The 20,546-nt window shown below is 42.3% G+C and overlaps 2 protein-coding genes across 8 annotated transcripts in view; one reads left to right on the forward strand and one right to left on the reverse strand.

Moving 5' to 3' along the window:
- Window positions 1–20,546, forward strand: part of LOC132916389 (3-phosphoinositide-dependent protein kinase 1) — a 408,115-nt gene that overhangs the window by 7,255 nt on the left and 380,314 nt on the right. The gene's annotated exons all lie outside the window — the stretch shown is intronic.
- LOC132916271 (uncharacterized) lies at window positions 7,484–9,253 on the reverse strand. 3 transcript variants are annotated; one of them, XR_009660066.1, is made up of 5 exons: window positions 9,108–9,246; window positions 8,818–9,016; window positions 8,658–8,750; window positions 8,205–8,497; window positions 7,839–8,132 (listed from the first exon to the last, which is right to left on the reverse strand). XR_009660066.1 is itself a non-coding variant. In XM_060976127.1 (4 exons), the coding sequence occupies exons 1-4, from the start codon at window positions 9,251–9,253 to the stop codon at window positions 7,652–7,654; spliced, it is 756 nt and encodes a 251-aa protein (XP_060832110.1). In that variant the 3' UTR covers window positions 7,484–7,651. The 3 variants fall into 3 exon arrangements, 1 of the variants encoding a protein (XP_060832110.1); XR_009660065.1 differs by having other exon boundaries at window positions 7,884–7,969; XM_060976127.1 differs by lacking the exon at window positions 8,205–8,497 and having other exon boundaries at window positions 7,484–7,969; window positions 9,108–9,253.

Consider the following 20,546-nt stretch of genomic DNA (forward strand, 5'->3'; position numbering starts at 1 on the left):
ATCATCGTGCTCGGAATAGCAGAGTCAGTGAGGAAACGCCAGCTTCCAGTGTGACATTATTCCGATAGACAGAGCTGCTTTCCTAATGATCGCTGTCGTCCAAATCGATAGTTCGAAGTTATACGAATCCTCGTACGATAAACTATGTATCCACTATTGACGAAAGATGGAAAAGAGAAGGAGGCCAGTGTATGAATAAATTTAAACAAACATTCGTAACCATTTTCTTTACAAAATAAAAGTCTCGGCTTGTAGAAGTTTCACCGTAAAGTATATTTGAATCGATGATTGATCGTATCGTAAAAGTGTAGGGATGTCAGGAGATTCGTATTGCGATTGAAATTTAAAGGTTCAGATACAGGTAGGTTTTTAAATTTTAATAGAAGGTTGGAAATTAAAGATTTAAAATTTTAAGTGCGTTTCGTTATAATTATTAGAGAAAAATAGCTCGTAGGGTTTCTAGGCGATACTGCCAATTCAACAACATAGATTTCTTAACGATTCGCACAGTACAAGCGAGTACGTCGTTAAGTACCTCCAATTAAGTATCCTCGAGTTCGGTTCTTCGAGTCTCATTTTTCCTGGAATTATTCACTCGGTTATCTGCGTAATACTCGTTCGTAACAATCGAGCGTAAAACAGTGGAGACTGTTCAGAAGAAATTGATTCCTTCTAGGACGATAAACACGATCGATCGGCGGGGGGGGGTGAAGCGGGCGTATTAATTAAATGGTGGATTAAACAAAACGTGAAACGGAATGTGGACAAACGGAATGGAATACAAAAAGAGTGAAAGGGAGAGGAAGAAGAGAGAGAGAGAGAGAGAGAGAGAGAGCGCTCGACAAGACCTCGCGGTACGGTTCAAATAAAATACAGCAAAAACGTCGCGTGAATCACGTGGAAATATGCGTACACAGTATGCCGTGTCGTTATATCGTTTTTGCCGGATGGCGCATTGTGTAGTACTTTGTAGTCACGTTGCATGTTTCCCAAACGTCACAATAGCCGTACGCTTGCGTTCGCATGCTACTCGTTGCTATGTATTTCGAACAGTTCTTAAATACGCGTCAATCCTTGGCTCGTGACAAAATATCGTTGTGTTTACACTTGTTTATTCTCTGAATATACGATAAACGAGCAAACAAACGTTACTTATCGAATCGAGCTAAATTTATTAAAATTTTTCTAACGGAGGACAAAAGCTCGTTTAATTTCGTAGATAAGAGAGTAGAGAGATGTCTTTCAATGTATTTAGCAAGAGCAACAGACAGATGTAAGTCGTGTAGAAATCAACTTGATCGATTGAGTTTTCTGAAAATTTCTTAATTTTCGTATCGGTATTTAATTTTCTCAGAAATCGAGCGACTAATCTCGATAAAGTTGACAACTTTGTTCTCTAATGTGGTTTGCGTGTCTCGGTAAATGACTGCTGCTAACGCGGTAAAACATGATTATTACAAGAGTTACTAATATACAAATATCGAGTGCCACTTTTAAACTCCTTTTGGCCCCGTGTAGACGAGCGACTTTTCACACTGCGTTCTCGCTTCGTTGTTTTTAATTGTGAAAACAAAGGAAAACGCGTGACGCAGCGAGTACGCAGCGCCTAAAAGTTGCTCGACTGCATTGGCTCTCAGTTCGCCACTGTATACGATCGGAATAAAATTCTTCGATGGCCAAACCAAACAGAACGAAACGCTGTTCGCGATCTGGGTGGGTCCAAGTCGACTGTCTCTATTTCGACCTTTGATCTGATATCTTGGTCAATAACAACTTGAACCGGTTGCGAAGAAAAAGATTTGCACGTGGGTTGTTGTGTTAATCGAAGAAATTCATTGAGAGAAAGTTTAAGGACTGCACGTTACGTATACGCATGGCGTAAGCGTGGAATTTCGAAAATGTTGCGTGCTGTTTTAATGCAAACGCGTTCGCCGCGGGACAGTTTTTGTGACACGGCGTGTCATGCAGCGACGTACAACTGTTCTTTAGACACCATGCTGATATGTAACAGTATTACATGCAACACATGGGGCATGACTAAAGAGGTTGAACCGCAGCGTTGGAAACCAGCGTTTCCATCAGCTTATGCATGCCACACGGTACCGTTCCTTCTGTTTCGTGTTAATAATTGATTTTACCGCTGTTTCTGTAATAAATACTCCGTTTTCTTCTTTGCAACGCATGTACATTCAGTGACACGACAACTTAAACCTAAGGACAAGAGATGAAATCTTCGATTTCACTGACTCCAAATACCTTGGAATTACTCGATACGTTGGATATTGGCAACAAGAATATTACCGTATCAAGCTTATGCTGTTTCTCGTATCCTTGACACACTCCTTAATTTTGTCTTCTCTTGATCCCAAGAAAGGAGGACTAGACTCGTGGTCGATTAATTAATTCTCTACTGGTATCATTAGATTATAGGTAATACTCGATGTTAGGAATTGCAGTTACCGTAGTTACATAACTCTAAGGCGTTTGGTTTCATTTTGAATTCTATGTTTCACACGATAAAGGACATCGTTTATTATGTAAATAATTTAGCCATAATCCAAGCTAAACATCGAGAGCGAAGTTGTTCAATTCGCCTTCTGAGCGGCTCTTAGTATGCTCCATAATAGTTCGGATATCGAAGGCTCAGCTACGATTTCGTACATCTGAGCATTTGCTTGTTCGTAATCTGTACTTTCATTCATCCAGTATCTTTCATATCATCTATCGTCTATCGAAATACGTTATAATCCTCTGGATCTCACGATTGTAATAGAAAAATCAAGAACGACTACCACCGCGTGCTGAAACTTAAATGCAACTTTGCAGACATCGTTTCCCGTTTCACGAACGGTTGACGGCAATGGCGTTCTCGTTAAGGATGAGAGAATGTCCAGGATGGTGTAAGAAACCGGGCCAGATGGAATCACGGCGAGAGAGGCACGCAGCGTGTCCTGGTTTCGCGTGTGCCGCGCCTCGATGACGTGTCCACGCGCTGACTCGTCTCCTTGTTTTTGTTTTCCGGCGGCCGCCGCGCGGCTCAGCGCCGCGGCACGCTTTATGCAACGCCTCCGCAGCCCGCGATGAAGCTCTCGTTGCTTGCGCAACATACGCCGATCGCGACCCGCATGATTCACGTGCAAACGACGCGACGCGGCGCGCTGCCCTCTTCTCGTTTCACGCTCTTCCTTGCTTTGCCCTGTAAACCGATCCAGTTTGTTTACCACGCATGTACTTGGTTTCGAGCGGCCCGGAAGCTCCAGCATCCGGAAGTTTAAAGTAAACAGCAATGGGTGGCGGTGACGTTATTACTCTTGAAATGGGATTTTTAACGCGAAATGAGAAAATTGCAAGATCGTGGCAATTTCTTTAAGCTTGGAACTTTCGTTCCTTTTTGAAGCAAAAATTTTATTATACACGGTGTCTTGTCAACTTTGTTCATTCGAAGGCTATCTTTGTTATCTTAAATAATAAACAAAATTGTTACGTTCGTAGGAGTTGCATGATTGAGAAACAAAGGATTACGTATTATAGTAAAGGGGATGGTAAGGGCACCTTTATAGGTAGGATTTAATGTTATGTAGGATTTAGTATAAACGTAGCTTAACCCTCTAATTAGTCCTGCGATTGCCTCCAAACATATTAATTGATACGAGATAATTGCCATTTTGATATAAACAGTTCTTTTGGAGATCCTTGAGTTCAGAGATCTTAACGCGTATGATTGTTTCTTTTGGTGTTGATATTTCATAGAACAGTCATCCGTTATGCTATCGTCTGAGATAATCTTCAGAAACAGCGGAAGAAACGATGCTCGGGCTTCCTGGTGCGTAGGTGCAGCAACCTCCGCGTCGCACGCGAACTTAATCTTGTGTGACTGATGAGAAATGTACTTACGCGGCGAGGTTTTAGCTGATGATGTTAGAGCTTTGTTCGTGTAATGGAATTGCTATTTGTACAGTTTATTGGTGTACCTTTCCAAAATGAATATTCTACGTGGCGACGGATACGGCGCATGGAATTTCTACCGGTCAACCGTGGAAAGTAACCCCTGTTTATTAAATAGACACTTTGTTAAAGCTTGCGCGAAAGAGTTTACGACTCAATATAAATTTATAATCTGCTGGAACTGCGCTCGTAAACGAGAATCACGTTTCCTTGTCCGCGTGTGTACAGCGAGAGTCTGTAAAATGGTTTAGCCAGAATATACCGAAAAGATTGCTACAGTATCCGTACGGAAACTTATGGGATCTTTCTTGCTTCGTAACGCGTTTCATCACTCCAATCGTAAAGAAAATACAAATTTTAAAAGGCAGAAACGCAAGAAACGTAGCTTTTAATATAATTCCACTGATCCAACATTTGAGAAATAACGAGATTTTTGTTGAATGTTAAAGTTTCCGTATCAGAGCTGGTTTGAAATTTCATGGTAAGCGCAAGATGGATGAGAAAGGATTCTTTAATTTCGAAGGTACACGCTTTATCAAGCCAGCACGTATCAAGTGTGTTTCTGAATCCAGCGAGGGTAGTCAGCCCCTGCCTCTTTACAAGATCAGATTATATTACTTATGGCTGTAGAACCTCACGGTCTTGTAAATTTAATCAACGATGCACTTCCGTGAGTTCGCCTCGTGTCGGGATCGATTGCTGCTGCTCAGGAATTTCGCGAAATATCGGATGATATGTCTTGTTCCTTTCCAGGGAGGAAAGCAGCGAGCTTCTTCCTTTTTCTTTTCCTTTATTTTTCTTTTATTTTTCTGTAATAAGATCCGGTCGTTTTACTTTCTCTAGTAACACGAGTCGGCGATCTGGCCCGGGGATTCGTTCGGGTAATTTTTATCGATCCGTGTCCGTGTCGGCGGTCGAATGGTTTATTCATTAAAATCACGTCCTGACTTAAAAGGACCCTTCGAATCGCGAAGACATTAAAGACAGTAACGGTGAATGATCATACGGAAAAGGTACTATCGCCACGAATGACTCATAGAGAGACAGACACCAACTCTTCAGCAGAAATCTCTCTCTGTCGCCTCTACGATTCCACGTACTGCATCTGCATGTTAAGTTAGATTGGCTTCGAGAGAACTGAACCGTAAGCCACTGGAATATACGTTGTCTTCTCCCTCGCATCTTGGTCTCTTCTCTTTCGTGATACACACAGAGTGCACAAACACGGCCGCGGTACAGCGCACGCACACGGCTAGGCTCGTGTGCCGACACGCGAGCGCGTGTGCATCCATGGTATTTGCATATTTCAAATTATTTCGAGGAAGATGCTAAGTGGAGCGTCGCTTCTGTGCAATGGACCGATCTTCCCTTCATCTTCGTCGCTTCTTTTCTTCGTTCTCCATCCACCACACCTCCTTCTCCACATTGCTCGTTCTTTCGGCGTCGTTTTGCTCGTCCCTTTTTATAAGTACATGAGTGCACACCGATGTCGCGGAATCGATCCTTCGATTTCTCCGACTGTGTCCTCCCTGTGTTCTCCCTGTCTCGAAAGAATTAACCAGAGAGTTTCACCTTGGCAAACAGAAGCGATAGGGAAACGTCCGTGCGCTGTTCCTTTTAAGCCCTTTCCTTTGAGCCGACGATGATACCCGGATTCTTTAATATCCGATTACCGTCGAATATCCGGATATTTGTTGGCGAGTATAACGCGGCTGTCGCGCACGGAAATGTAAATACCGCTACGAGCTAAACGTTGTCGGTGAATGATGCTGTTTGCAAAATATCGGTTTCATTCAGTCGATTATTCTATCGAAATCTATTGAAATATTATTAGGATTGTCTTTTTAGGAGAATTTTATAACGCAGGAATATTCTTTTTGCGTGTTATACTACGATGATAATGGATGAAGATTCTGACAAATGTCTCTGGCAAAAATCGAACTTATTGTAAGAAACCTCTAAAAATCTTTAACCGCGATAACTTGGCTCGTGCAAGTCTATCGGATATATCCAAGTTTACATAGTCGTTTCTCGTTCTTTTACTATATAATTTGTCGTAAGGTTGTTTATTGGCCGCTTCGTTACGATCACTTTACGGGATAAGTAATATCGTAAACGTTCTTTTAGCGTTCGTATCTGGTACTCGGCGCCGATGAATCGGCTGGGATACGTTTGCCCATTTACGCCGCTATTCGTACATTCTTTCGTTGCTATTACGACTCTCTCGAGATTGCATTAGCCATGATACCAGAAAGATAGCGACATTTGTTCGAAAGTGTCTATTTTTCGTTGCGACGATTCGGTTGCTCCTGCTTGCTTTAAATCTCTACGCCCACAACTTCGTCGGTGTTCATTCGAACGAAGAGAAAAATATTTTTTCGAATTTTTTGCTCACCTAGTGCACCTCTCTTTCGTCTGGTCCGCCACTTTTGGCGAAAAGGTAAATAAAGACTCGACGACAACCTGAAGGAACGTTGCTCCGGCGTGTTTGCGAATTTGCACGACCGTTGACTGAAATCGTAACGACGGACGAAGCTACACAGGTTCACAAAAGTATTCAAACAGTCGTAGGTACCTTTTATGAATATATTATGTGTGTTATACGAAACGTTTTGGAATTTCATTACCATTGTTACGAGACTCGACTGTGACGATTATATTGGTAAAATCTGAAATAAAATTCAAAATGTTTCTAACACGTAAAAATTGTCTATAGTAAGTGTCGAAGTAGTTTCGCGAGCGAGTGTATTTGTGCAGCCAATTTTCTATTATTGTCACGGTTCCCTGTATGTTTCATCAGTGATCTATAATAATCGATGATGAAAGCTAATGGAAATGGCTCTGTGGAAGAAATCATCAAGAATTACTGTTGAGCTTTTCTTACGGCAGAAAAAGAGGAAAGGAATTTACGGGGATACGGGATCGTTGATGATAGATTTATGCATTCCTGTTAGACGGTTGTTTTAAGCGATGATTCACAACCGCCACGGTTTGCCACGATTTGCACTTAGATGACTCGTGTCATTTTCAATCTCTATTATACTCTATCTTTCCGTGTCATCGCGGCTCGCTGTGTAACTGTTATTAACTTAACTCATAAAATGGAAATTGCATCGGACCGTTCTGTGTCCGTTGTGTATGGCACCGTGGTAACCGATACTTAACTCTAGCTTCGATCCAGTTTATCGACAAGCCTAAGTAGAAATCGTTAAAGTCGGCAGAAAAATTCCTTGACACGAGACGTTGGTCGAGATGTATGGCGAGCTGTGTCGGTTTCGTCATAGCCGTGATTAATTCTGACAGTGAACTGGTTCCAAGGATGATTACTTAAAGGCAAAAATTAAACGACCGGCTTCCAGAAAATGCTAATTATAGACTTGACCAAGTCAGCCATAAAACTCTTAACAAGGAAGCCTTTCTTTTGCAGCTATTCTCGGATCGAACGTCACAACAAGGCTCTTTTAACCAGTCACATACATACTTTGCTCGCTCTAAGTTCATACTAATAAATTATGAAAATAGTTAGCTGTGATTTACATACTAACAGAATGATTTTTTTATTTCTATATAAATTTATTTTATCGTTTTATTCGTTTCTAGTAATCGAATTGGCTTACAATGTTCATGGTATAATTCTTTAATCGTAAATTAAAATTCGTCACGGTTGCACCAAATTTCTGGAGCATGCTAGGTGAACAATTTTCGATCAGCACACGACGTTTGACCAGCTGGCTTGTTCGTAGTTTCTATATTTCGCGCAAAGGTCGATAGAAGTGGAATGAAATGGTAGCTGCACGATGTTCATGTTGTAATCCGTGTTGACCAGCAACGCATTGACCGTGGGTATATGCAGCTTATTAGCGAGATCGTCTTCTTGAAATTCTCCTGTTATTGGGTTCATTTGAGAGCAGCGAGTTTTCGCCAGCACACACGCAGTGGTATTCACGTATAATTGAGCTAGTTTGACATCCGTGAGGTTGAAATTGGGGAACATTCGTATGGCTTCGCCGACGCATTCTCTAAGCTGTGCAGAACGTTTGTGGTTGAACGATTATCTGTTCGAGATCAATTTCTCGTGGCAACGAAGTTTCTGTGTAAATTTTTTGGCGAAAAATTTGACTTTTTCATGGATTGAAATCGAAGCGTTGCTATATTTACAGCAGTGGTCTTTAAAGCCGAATGTAATTCTTGTATAAAGCGGAAGCACGTATTATGAAATTGTAATACGCATATGTACAGAATTAGATACGTCTACTTACTAGATTTCGTTGTGTAGACGTTTTGAAAAGTCGAATGATATGTACAATATTTTCCCTATAGGTTTCTATGTATAATTTGATCGCTCTGAAATAATAAATTTTTGTGATTTAATTTTTTGCTTCCTCGGATCGATAGGTTCCGCTCCTGGCCTCACGGTGTTCGATTCTGAATCCTGTTCTCGGATGATGCAAACAGCTTTCGATAATTTCTTGTATAATTTTAAATAAAATAATGGCACTCGTCTGGAAATCATCTTGAAGCTTGGTGACGTTCTCAGTTTGATTCTTGCTTCCTGTTTACAATTGCTATTTTTTATATTTTTATGTACAGTAATATAATTTATAAATTATCGAACCAAAGTAGCCAGGTGCAGCTGTTTTATTGTCTACTGTACAAAAGCATGCAAAGAAATTTTAAAGCATCTCAAGGGTGAAATTGAACGTTCTACTCACTAAATTATCCTTGTTCACTTGTCGAACGCACTCGAGGAACGTGCAGTATATCGTCGTTGGATTCGTTCTTGAATTTGCTGTACCAGTAGCGTTCTATTACAAAGGTACAAGAAGTTTAATCAATTTTACGCTCTAAATAAAGCTACGTTCAAAAACTTACGCTCAAGTACTGTTGACAGTGACCATAATCGGTATTATTGAGATAAATATAAGCACAATTAGACATTGCCACCAATAAAGGATATCCAACGGTTTGACTAGAGGCCCGGAAGAAACATCCGTAACACGCATCTCGACGAACTGTATCTGAGCCTTGCGATTCGTTGCACAATTGATTTAACAATTCCGGAATCCTCACTCTGCGACGATAATTATACATATATATTATGCCTATTTACTAGCGATATTCAAATGAATCGACGTATATAAATCAGTTAAGGAGAAAGGTACTGTTTAACACCCGCCAAGGATCCTAAAAATTTGGACAAGCTTTCCTTTACTAATGGTTCCACCAAGTTGACGCCGCAAATTACGAACAATATTAAAACAGGAGATACACGTAGTTTCACCATCGTTGCGCGATACTCATTGGTCATTTGAATGGGTATACGTTCGCACCAGCTGCTTTATACCCATAGATGGATCTGATAAGAGAACCCAGGAACGTATAACTTCCGGTAAAGGAACCTCAGGATCTCTATTTTTAGAGAAAATATTGTTTCGATGTTCTACGATGTTTGCATTATTTTGTGGCTACAGTAATTTTAATGTTATTACAAATTGTGATCATTTAAGCAGAAGATTTTCTATCTAAATACGTAATAGTAAATTTTGCTTTGTATCAAAGTTTACGTAATAATTCTTGCTTGTATAGATCAATTACGTGATGAAAAATACGATAGAAATGCAAGAATCAGTAGTAAGAAACACGTCTGGTTATAGCCAGTAAAATATTCTTGTCTGACCATGGACGGTACAATCTACTGCAAGCGTGCTAACTAACAGAATTACTTCTCATGCTTCTATTTTCAAACACATTTTAATTTTACTATGTTTCTACTTTGTTATGCCGTAATCTTGTTCTTGTTTCAATAAATAAAAAATATTTCAATTTTTCTAAGAAAAATTTAGCATAGAAGTGAGACGAGAAGGAACTTAAGAAATTCTTCAATGATACAAACACACGATTAAGCCAAGAATGATTCAAAGGAATAATGTCTAGAAAATTACTAAAAACATACCACAGCTTAAATCGAATTATTTTTCCGAAATGTTCATCTTCCTTTCAATTTCCAACGACAGAATGTATTTCGTACCTCGCGGTACCTCAACTTTGTGCGGTCCTGGATGACAATCGCGCGGTGGAAGTGCAACAATTCTCATTACCTCTGTGACCGTGTACAAGCACGTCGACGACCACGCCGTTGGATGTCGTTGTCCTGTAAAAATGAATCGTGAACGAGAGATCTGGGACGGTGGAAGTCGGTGACGAGCGACAGCTCGATCGCGGCACCAGCGAAATCGGCCGGTTTCGCGGATGTGATCCGTCAGATCAGATCTGTCTGACACCATTATTACGTGGCGATATGAGGGAACTTCGTGTCGGGTTGGAAACGCAGTTGTATTCAACGTGGAGAACTATTGGACCTCTATGGAATGCTTTTCACGTGACGTGCCGTGTCGAGATATCAACCAGTTTATTTATTTTTCGGTGTTGGAATTTTTATTTGGCATCAAACTTTGAAAATTTTGTTTTCTTTCGCGTAAATGAGATTCTTCTATGATAAAAAATATGCAGGCTGTTTTAAATAATATTCGAGAAGACGAAAATTAATGTTTCGCTGTTTCCTTGATTCTTTAAAACAGAATCATCTCGTGGTACGTTTATAATTGCGCACTTGATTACCACGATCTTTTCAACCATTTGCATTATTTATTCCTGGGAGTGCGGCTGTCGTTGTGAAACGCGTTACAGTCCTTCCTGAACTGGCTCCCTTGTTGAGTATCCAAGTTAAAATGTTACCCTACTACTACGTTGCAATTAGAGCAATAAATATGTTACACTTGGGCCGTATAATTTTTTGTGATCTTATCTGTACCAAGCTACCGTATTCTATACACCGACCTTATATTTATTTTTAAACCGTGCTTTTATTTGTGAACAAAACGACTGTCGTCGCGTCTATCGTCGGTTCTAAGATATTCTGTAACGAACATGACACTTGATGGCGTAATTCTTGTTTATTTTCGAAGAAAAGTGTCATTTTTCTTATTGTAGACGTCCTGGAATCGTTGGGAACGATAAAACCAAGAAATCGAGGGTGTGAAACCGCGCGAACGCGCGAGGTGGTTATCCGTGTGGTGGAAAATGAAAAAACGTGATCGTCGAAGTTCTCTAATTTCGAGTGAGGAAAAGTGGGCCACCGTGTGCGTCCGAGACGATACACGTGCCATGGCTATTTATACGGCAGACGGTCGAGCAGGAAAGAGGCGACGTTTAGGACATGCACGAAAGAAGGCAAAAGAACGATCGGATGCGACACAGAAAACCGGTGGAAGGAAACGGTGCAATCCCGATGGAACCAGAATTAGAATGACTCATGGGATTATTTGGGTTTATGTAATCCGAGAAATTCGACGACAGCGAATGATGACGTTGCCGCTGAATCGACCGAGTTATTGGTTGCCTCGTACAAGTATGAGGATCATGGTATCACGTTGCATCTATGATGCCTAAAGTAGATTTCTATATTGCCTGGAATTGCCTGAATGATTGTCAAATGTATCTCTATGTAACGTCGTTTCTGCATGATTTTTATCGCACCTCTCTTTGTAAAGAATTTTTATTGATAAATTTATTTCGGTTCAGTTAGTATCCAATTACAATATCCTAAAGAAATTGACACGTGGCAACGCGAGCCGATAGTTGTATTCTCTTCCTATTTTTTCTATCCTACTTCTTTCCTAACCGAATCATGGAGCTTTAGGATTTCGCTGTTAAAGACCAATTAAATCGTTTGCGGACACCCTTCTTCGAGGTCGGACCTCGATGACAGCTGCATCTCACTGTCAATCAGTGTCCTCTTCTCGTTTCTGCGGGCGGTCAATTAAGTGGACGGTAACTCAATCCTTGCGGATGTCCCCACCACTTTATTTCGAGTCTCACGAGAATAACGAGGCAGTGGTAACTTAATTTCACGAAGCGTACACGCGCTCGGGCACGCTGTTTTTGTCAGCGACGTTTATTCTCGCCGTCGCTCGTTCCCGGATTTACCGAATAAATAAGCGTTTCCATCCCCCGGATCGTGGAAACGTTCACCGAGTCGGAATAATTTAATCGCACGCTGAACTGTACTTGTAATTCCAATGCCGAGAATCGTTTGTAACCGACTCTATGTAAAGATAAACTACGTGCATTTATATTTCGTTACGCGTTAACACATTGACTGGCAACTTTGCGCTCAGTAATTTAAGTGCAAACGTGTTCCTCTCGTTGACAAATTTCTCTCGTCTAGTTTACTACGGTTAGGACCGCTAGCATTCTATGAATTCAAAGAAACCAAAGAAAGCATATCGGTTAATTTAAGATACGTGGGTTTATAGAGTAATAAGTGTCAATGTATTCGTATCAGTTTATCTTATATTTTTCGCAGTTTGAATCGTTTCCTATACCTTACTAAACAACTATAGCCTTCGATAGATATACCGGTGAAGCAATTAGACCTTTGCCTTACAAACAGAACGTAAAGGCCACGGTATCTTTCACGATGTTACAAATAATATCAGTGTTGTTAGAAACTCAGCGGTGCCCTCATTTCCGAGATCCTTTCACCGAAACGCAAGAAGATTCGTAGACCCGTGTTTAGGGGTGTCATCGCCACTGGATACTTTCCAATTACGGCGATAAGATTTCGTAGGTTCGTTGATTCATAGGTACACCTTATTGGATCAGGGGTCGCAGCGAGCGGCCTGCGACAGAGCGTAGACCACGCGTATTTCAAATTAAGATTCTTAATTGTCAAAGAAAAGCCGGAAGAAGTTAGCCTCGTGTTACGAAGTTAGTATCGAGAACCGTGATAGACACGTCGCGTCGAAATTACCTAGTGCATAATTGAGAGTGGAGCGATGTCGAATAAATTCAATTTTTGAGACTGGAGATGCGTCTCGACGCAATTTGTCCCTTTATCTATCTCTCGCTTGAGGTTAAAGCGTGTAACGTCGAAAGCTCGCAAGTTCTGAACGGCTGTTATTTAAATATGACGGGGAATTATTAAACACTGCTAACTTTGTCTTCAGCTTAATGAATCGGCCTGAATATTTCAGCGTTGTTTCTAATGTTACACGATGAGTTTGAAGGCGATTAGCGCTACGATGGAATTCATGCATAATTGCGCGAGTCTAAATCGACGAAAACGAAGCAACGATACGTTCGCTATTACTATTTTCCGTAAGTAGGAATTGTTTGATCAGTCGTTAGATGAAAAGGGGTTAGTTAAGTTAAAAACACGTTTGTTCATTCCGAAAATCGAATAATCAACGACGTAACATTTTTATCGTTGCTCATTTCATATGATGATTTCGTTTTGTAATCCTCGCGATGTATTTCGGGGCAAAGATAATTTTTCGCCCGATTCGTTTCTCTTTCGAAATCGCCTCGTTCTCATTAATTTCTCCACGCTTTTATGATTCGTTCCGGTTTACACGATGCTTCGCCGACTTCCGTCGATCCTCCCCAACGCGGTCTCCGCGTCTCAATTATTTTCCCATCTCGCAGCCTTTCTCTCCGATCCTTTCTAGCCGGGCTGATAAGTGCATTAGGTGAACCCGGAAATTGGTAGACATCCCGTGGTGTGTACGCACATTAACCCCACCACCATTCGGTTCTTATCGTTTCAGACGCGAAGTCGAGGGGTCGTCGTCAAAAAAGAACAGGAAGCCAAGCTTACGTGGCCCGGTCGAAAGGAAGTCCACGTGCGCGCTGTATATCAACAGATTTTAACCTACATACACGCGTCAAGGAATGCTTTTAGCTCTCCCGGTGAATATCATCGTCAAACGGTTCACTTTAAGTCTACGACGAAAAGGATTTTTTTCCTGTGTGTTGTCTTTATTTTTTTTTTATATATAGTATCATTAAATTCGGTAGTCATAACACTCCTATAACAGTATCATCCGAGTACTTTTAACAGTACAGTACAGGATTAAAGCGAATACAAACCAGTACATAAAGCGTACATGATATATAGAAATTGTTGGTAATAAATTTCGCTTTCGTCAAAAGCTAAACTATTTAATGGGTATCGCTCGCTATGGTAGAAGGGAGCACGAAGGAATCCCGAAAGACTCAGAGATAGTGAAACATCGCAGTGCCATTTGGGACGAAAGATGTGTGGTCTCTTAGCGGAGCTGCCCTTTTTCCATTGCGAGCGCATTCGTCACCGTGGTCCGACAGACATCCGGACTCACATATGTGGATATCATTTTCTACCCCTAATCCGTACGTCGTCGAGATAGCACACGATTCTCTGCTGTGTTCTCCACGGGTCGTTAGGTTTTCGAGAGTATGCTCTCTTTACCGTTCCACTCTCTTACCGCCGATGAGTATTATAAGAAATTGGTGGTGTAACGCGCGCGTTGATAAAAATCAGTTGGCCACGCGAAAGGGCGTCTAGGCATCGGCCTCGAGGGTGTAATAACCCCGTCGCATTATCGTTATCCCCGACAGATACTTTCATTGATATCACTCGTCTCGCGTGTCTAGATTCCGTGTGGCTCGTTGTCGCGCTGAATTCACTCGCATAACAGCCTACCTCTACACATTGTAAACATCTTTTAACGATTATTGCCGCCTGTAAATCGTGCACCCTGAGCATTTCGTGCTCCTCCTCATCGTGCACCGACGAGCACGATGACGTAAATGTTCCTGGCCGCTGAACCGGAATGCTCTTTTTTCGTGTCGTGTGTCCACGGTTCGGACAATCATTGTTGCTTTGCCGCGTGAACAATTCGCATAGTTGTTATTGCGCTAGATACGAATGCGAATTTATTTAGAATATCGTAAGAAGCCTGGCTCTTACGTAACTGGACTATGTTAAGGGAAAGGTTGCAACTCATTAACGAAAGCTGTGAAACTAAATTATTTAAGCTGTAAAGCATTTGCATGATAAAAATTCAAGAAATATAAATCACGTATTTCCCGAATGTAAATTTTGACCAACTTCATTATTAATTTGTAACCGTAATTACAAACAGGTTCGGCGAAATTTGTCATTATTACGTTTGCTACCCCGCAGAATAATATTACCAATCTGATACATAATAAATAACGGATGGGGAACAATAAACTGAAATGGTGAACGGGGTGTGGTTCGGCATTAATAGCCATTACGAAACCGAATCCCGCGAAAGTTAAGAGAGTAAAATTCTCGGAACGTCTACCGAATATTTTTAACCGATTTCTCTCTCTCGACTTTGATAATGTGGCAATACGAGTGCGGTCGCCACTTTCGCACACGGCACTCGGCCGCGTCGTGCTCGGGATGACGCATGGTTTCAGAAAAACGCGTCCCCGCCACTGCAAATCGTCGGTCGACGCGCGAGAAAAATAGAAGCTCGCGACATTTTCGAGGAGGTGGAATACGCTCGTTAATTTTAACGATCCCATCGAATCGACGATGGCATATACCCCTGGTGTGGCGCTTCGCCATAGTCCCTGCCACCGACGCCTCTGCCTCCTCATTTTCGCTTGCACTTTACTCCGTTGTATACGTTTCGCATTTTGATTTGATTGGTTTGTAGCTCCGCACGTGAATAGAATAGTGGCGCCGTGAAATAGCGAACTGGATACCGATCTCTACGAACGGTTGTTCGTCAAACGTCGTTTCAAATATTTTAGGTCATCTAGCTGCCCGTTACCTAAGACACATCGATTTTTTAGTTCTGATTTCGCGGAAGATTCAGTTTTTTATTTTAGGAAATAATTACAGTAGAATCTCGTTTATCCCAATAGATTTCTCTTTTTGTGTCGTTCTACTCACAGTTTCACTCATCGTGAAACGCTTATTTTTTCTTTTATTTTCCAAAAGCAGCGTAAAACGAATGATGTAAAAACGAGTTTACGCGACGTTCTGTACATCAGCGGTCGCCGATTCACGGCGGGGTCAGACCCCAAAAATTCGCTTTAAAAGTTCACAGGCTGCCACAGGAATTTATCGTGGTCGCCTCTCGAGTGCTCTTAACGAAATTAAACCTGTTCAGCAGTGTGCAGAATGTCCATGATGATTGTGTCTCCCGTGAAACGTTTCGACCGAAATCTGAAGTGATCAGTAGTAGGTACCCAACTTTATCGCGAATTGCAAAACCCGTTAAAATTTTGCTTTAACGCGTACATACGTGTATTTCTTTCACAAATTGTGTCCGAAAATCTTTGGTAATTTTTTAAATTCGTTTTTTCGTTTATTTCTCGTTGAGTCTCGTCCCCCAAAAAGGAAATAAAAGGCATAATAAATTTATTTTTCTAATCCCCGATTCTTCAAACGTTTATTCAGATTCCTGGAACCTTTGGAAAGCGATACAGCTTGTCAAAATGCCATCTGTCGATGATTCACTCGGAAGCACTTTCGAACAGAAAACATGTGTCGGTTTTCTTCCGTCGATGCTGCGAGAAGCTCGTGGAAAAATGATACCTGAAATCGCGGTCCCGTTGCCCCTCAGGTTCCATTGTTATGGTTACTGTTATGTTTTCGGAGATCCATCCAGCGAGAATGAAGTGCCATTTTGCTTTGAGCCGCCACTTTCGCACGAGTCATCGAGAATATTTCGTCAGAGGGATGGCGACAGGCGTGCGACTGTACTACGCCCTCTCCCCTCTCGTTTCGACTTTACCCTCTTCCTCTCTGTCTTTCTCGAGTTTCGTCATTTGATTTCGAGGGTGCACGAAGATCGTGTTTACCCTCTTTATGCACTTAGAGTCTCATCAAGCTCATCGCCCAGCTTCGTCCCTCCGTTTTCTTTTTTCCTCAAACACCTTCGGTAAATTTCGGATGTTCGAGCCTGGAAGTTGGAGGTGCAGGAAAGAAAAAATGCATTTCGTTGCCTCATCTATCGACCGTCTTGTTATCGTTGCCTCTCTGTCAGCACGCTCGCTTCGCCACTCGCTCGATCACTCGGGGCAGATCGCGTCGAGTGTCGTGCACCCTCTCGACCTCGAGATGCGACGCAATTTATGTCGACGAAAACGCTGTTAATTCGCTCGCGTCGAAATAATCGCGTTTACCGAAGCAAATGCTCCGCGAGGTCCCAGCGAAGGGACAAATAATTGCTTCAGACGCGGTAAGGTGGCAGCGATTGTTCGCAGCAAAGTAAATTTTACACAAAATCGTCTCGCGTGCTCCCGCTCGTGTTCTCCGACGCTTCCCCCTCTGTCTGTCTGTCTGTCTTTCTCTCTCCCTCTCTCTTGTCCTTTCCATTTTCCAGATATTAAAGCACAAACAGCCCTTAACTTGAAAAATTGCTGGACCGTTTTGCGATTCTTCACGTTTTCCTTCTTTGTCCTCCTTTCTCCTCGTGTTATGACTGTGTCTCTATTTTCAGAGAATGCGACGTGACGTTCTTGAAGATTAATAATGAACTGAGAATGTAACATGATATAATGTAATATAATGTAACGCAATAAATAATAAGACGATGCCTTGTAAAGTGTAACATAAGTGCAGATGGTGTACAAAAGCTGCCAGCGTCGAATACCCGTGCTTTATGCAACCAGCACTTTTGAATAACGTGGTTGCAATGTCACGGTGAATACCGCGACATTGTTGCACAGTTGGGACGTCTGTCGCATTCGCTGTAAACGTGGTGTTCGCAAGTAGAAAGGTACAAATCTCTAAAAAACTGTCATTTCCGTTCCCAGAGGAAGGGATAAATTTTCGTGTAAAACGTGGTTTCAACATGCGTTGCGAGTATCGTTCAAGCTGGATCCCCGGAGAAGACACGCGATCGAGTAGCTAGCTGATTTAGCCAGGACATTCTTCGATTCCTTTCCACCTTCGTAAGTTAGACTGTAATGGAAGTCGACGCTTGTAATCGACGTGATGAGAAATGGTTATGTGTTTGCGGTTCCAAGCAAACAGAAGAAATTAGTAATGGAAAATGGCTAGATAACGAGACGCAATTATCGTGTCGCAACGCATTAGAGTTTCTGGCGTAACGTGACATTTGCGAACCTTGTGATTTCTTTCGCGACTCCTTGATTAAGAGCGTAACGTACAGCGCTTGATGAAAGGATTCGTCTTCATAAAAATACGCTATGAGGGTCAGTTATTCCATTTCTGTTCCTTATGACGCTATACGTTGCAGCGTATCATTACGGATAATGCCGTGTTCGCTTGCTCATAAATTTACATTTTTTTACGTCTATCGTTGGATATATACTCTTGGTACCTGTACGTAACACCGCAATAAATATTCGGACTTATTAATTATTTTTATGTCAACGGAGAACTCCGTAAGCCTGCACTCGTTGTATCCAGTAACATATCGATTGGAGAGATTAAAAAATATTACGAGACGGAAAACGAATAGATTTGCCTATGAAAATAGGAAATATTAGCACAGGAAACATTAAGGATGCAAGTTTCAGCTAGAATGGACGCAATCGATAATTAGAAGTGACACGTACGGGTAACCTAATAAGCTCGCGTGAATGAAAATCTCGCTTTCCCCTTCGTGATTCGTGGCGTGCGTCTGACCCGAGGATAGGAAACGAACGTGCAGCTGCATTGGCGGCGTGCATACACACAGGTTAGATGCACGCAGGCTGTCGCGTGACTCGAGAACGCTTAAATCGCGGTAATTAGGGAGGAGGAAAAAAGGATAGGCCAGAAACGAGGGAAATCAACCGGAAACACAGCGTCACGGCATCACGACACGTGTCACTAAGACCACGTGTCTCGAAGGAAGTAAGTTCGCAAAACAATGCCCTATCGCCATCGTATCGTGCTTTCTGCCCTTTCTAATGAGTTTCAGACGGAAGGAAATTTTTTAGACTGCCTTTCTTCCGTTCGCGTGCGTTATATCCTATAGGTGTTTAACATTTTTACGACCGACGTAATTCCTTTGAGAAATTAATTCGTCGTTAGAACGTTTTTACTCGCGACAAACATTGTTTCGTTCCATACGTATGTAATTTGGAAATAATCAAGGTACATTTGCTTAGTTTGAAACCACTTTGTACGGTACTGTTACTGCGAGCGCGTCCTCGAGAGAAGAAAAGAAAGAAACTCGATGTCGTCGCGGTGGAGAAGAGGAATTAATATTTGGTAGTTGACTTAAAGTTCGAGGGAAGTTTGGACTTTTAAAAGTAATTAGTAATTGTCGTGCAGCCACAATTAGCCGGTACACCGTATCCTCGTTGGCTTTCTTTAATCGACTCGAGGGCGCGTCTCCTTGGAAAGGAGTGGCGACGCGTTCGAAGGAGAATGAAAAGAAAAAAAGGAAAAAAAGGAGAAGCAAAAGAAAGTAGGCGCACCCTTCCCTTCTCTGTGCTAACGGACAATCGAGGGAAAATTTACAATGTCGTCGGGTCAGCGGCGTTTTGCGATTCTTTCCGCGAACGAGGCCGCCGTGTTATTGCGAGCTACGGATTAATTTACTCAGCTTTAGCCGGTGTATTGGCCGTACGCGCAGTCTTCGTCCGTAAGCTTCAAAGCGGCAGGCAACGGGGGAGCGAGAAAAGGGCTGGCTGTTCGAGGGCGAAAAACACAGTGGCGCGGCTGGCGTTTAACAATTTACAGAGTGGAAGGCGGGAAGATGCATACACGGAGAGGCCGTGTCTTAATTGTTTTCTTTCGGTGAACGTGCTCCGTAATGGAATATCGACGACCTGTAGCGATGGATAATGAGCAAAACAAACGGGCCAAGGAAAAACAAAGAGAGAGACCAAGCTTTTTTCTCTCGCACCAACATCTAACAGCCGAAGGAGGGTCCCCGATGGCGTTACTGTCTCGCGAGAAAAATGGAGGGCGAATTTTCCCGCGCTCTCTCTCCCTTTGACTCCTTCTCTTCCCGTCTTTTTTCCACCTTCGTGCCTCTCTTTCTTTACACTTCGTACCCTCTTTAGCCGTGTCTTCGTCCGCCCTTCGTGTCTCTATCCTTCTCAACGCTCCAGAAAGGGCGGGAAAGGGCAACGAAGGGTGAGCAAGAGAGGAGGGAGGCTACGAGAAGGTAGCACGACGACGACGACGACGACTACGACGACGACGACGACGACGGCGACGACGGAATAGTAGGGGTAGCGTAGAGTATCAGGTGGGGATGAAACGAATCAATACTTTTGTACTCAGGCTCCCACGGGTTCAGGGCTGTGAAATTTTGGCGCGGACAGACCCCGCATACTCCCGCCTTTTCGATTTATACCAACGCCTTTAAACGTACTTTTCTATGCGACTCTCTATCATCCTTGAAACGTTAAACGAAAAGTCAGCCAGATTAGCTTTTTAGTTTTGGTAATTTCGTTGTTTTCACGATCGTATGCGAGTTAACGCGAGTATACTTATGTTTTTCCGTACGCGTTATTATCGTTCGCGTGAACGATGTTTAGCGTGCGATCGTTGGAAAGCCGCCTACTCGTGCGAGCAAGTTTACGCGCGCCGCGGTAAACTTGGATTCAAGAAGATAATTGCTTATTAAGAGCAGAACTCCGCTGATGAAATTTAATGTTTCCCGGTATACGCTTGTGCCCGATGAAACTTGTAATACCTCGAAAAGTTCTTAACGTGGCGACGCGACGATAACGCGATCGCGTTGAAATAAACACACCGACGCACGATTAATCGCGTTAATATTTCCGCCGTTATATAACGCGTTTCATTATTAACGTCGCAATGCGACTGC

The sequence above is a fragment of the Bombus pascuorum genome, chromosome 2 (assembly GCF_905332965.1).
Source record: "Bombus pascuorum chromosome 2, iyBomPasc1.1, whole genome shotgun sequence".
NCBI classification, from domain to species: domain Eukaryota; kingdom Metazoa; phylum Arthropoda; class Insecta; order Hymenoptera; family Apidae; genus Bombus; species Bombus pascuorum.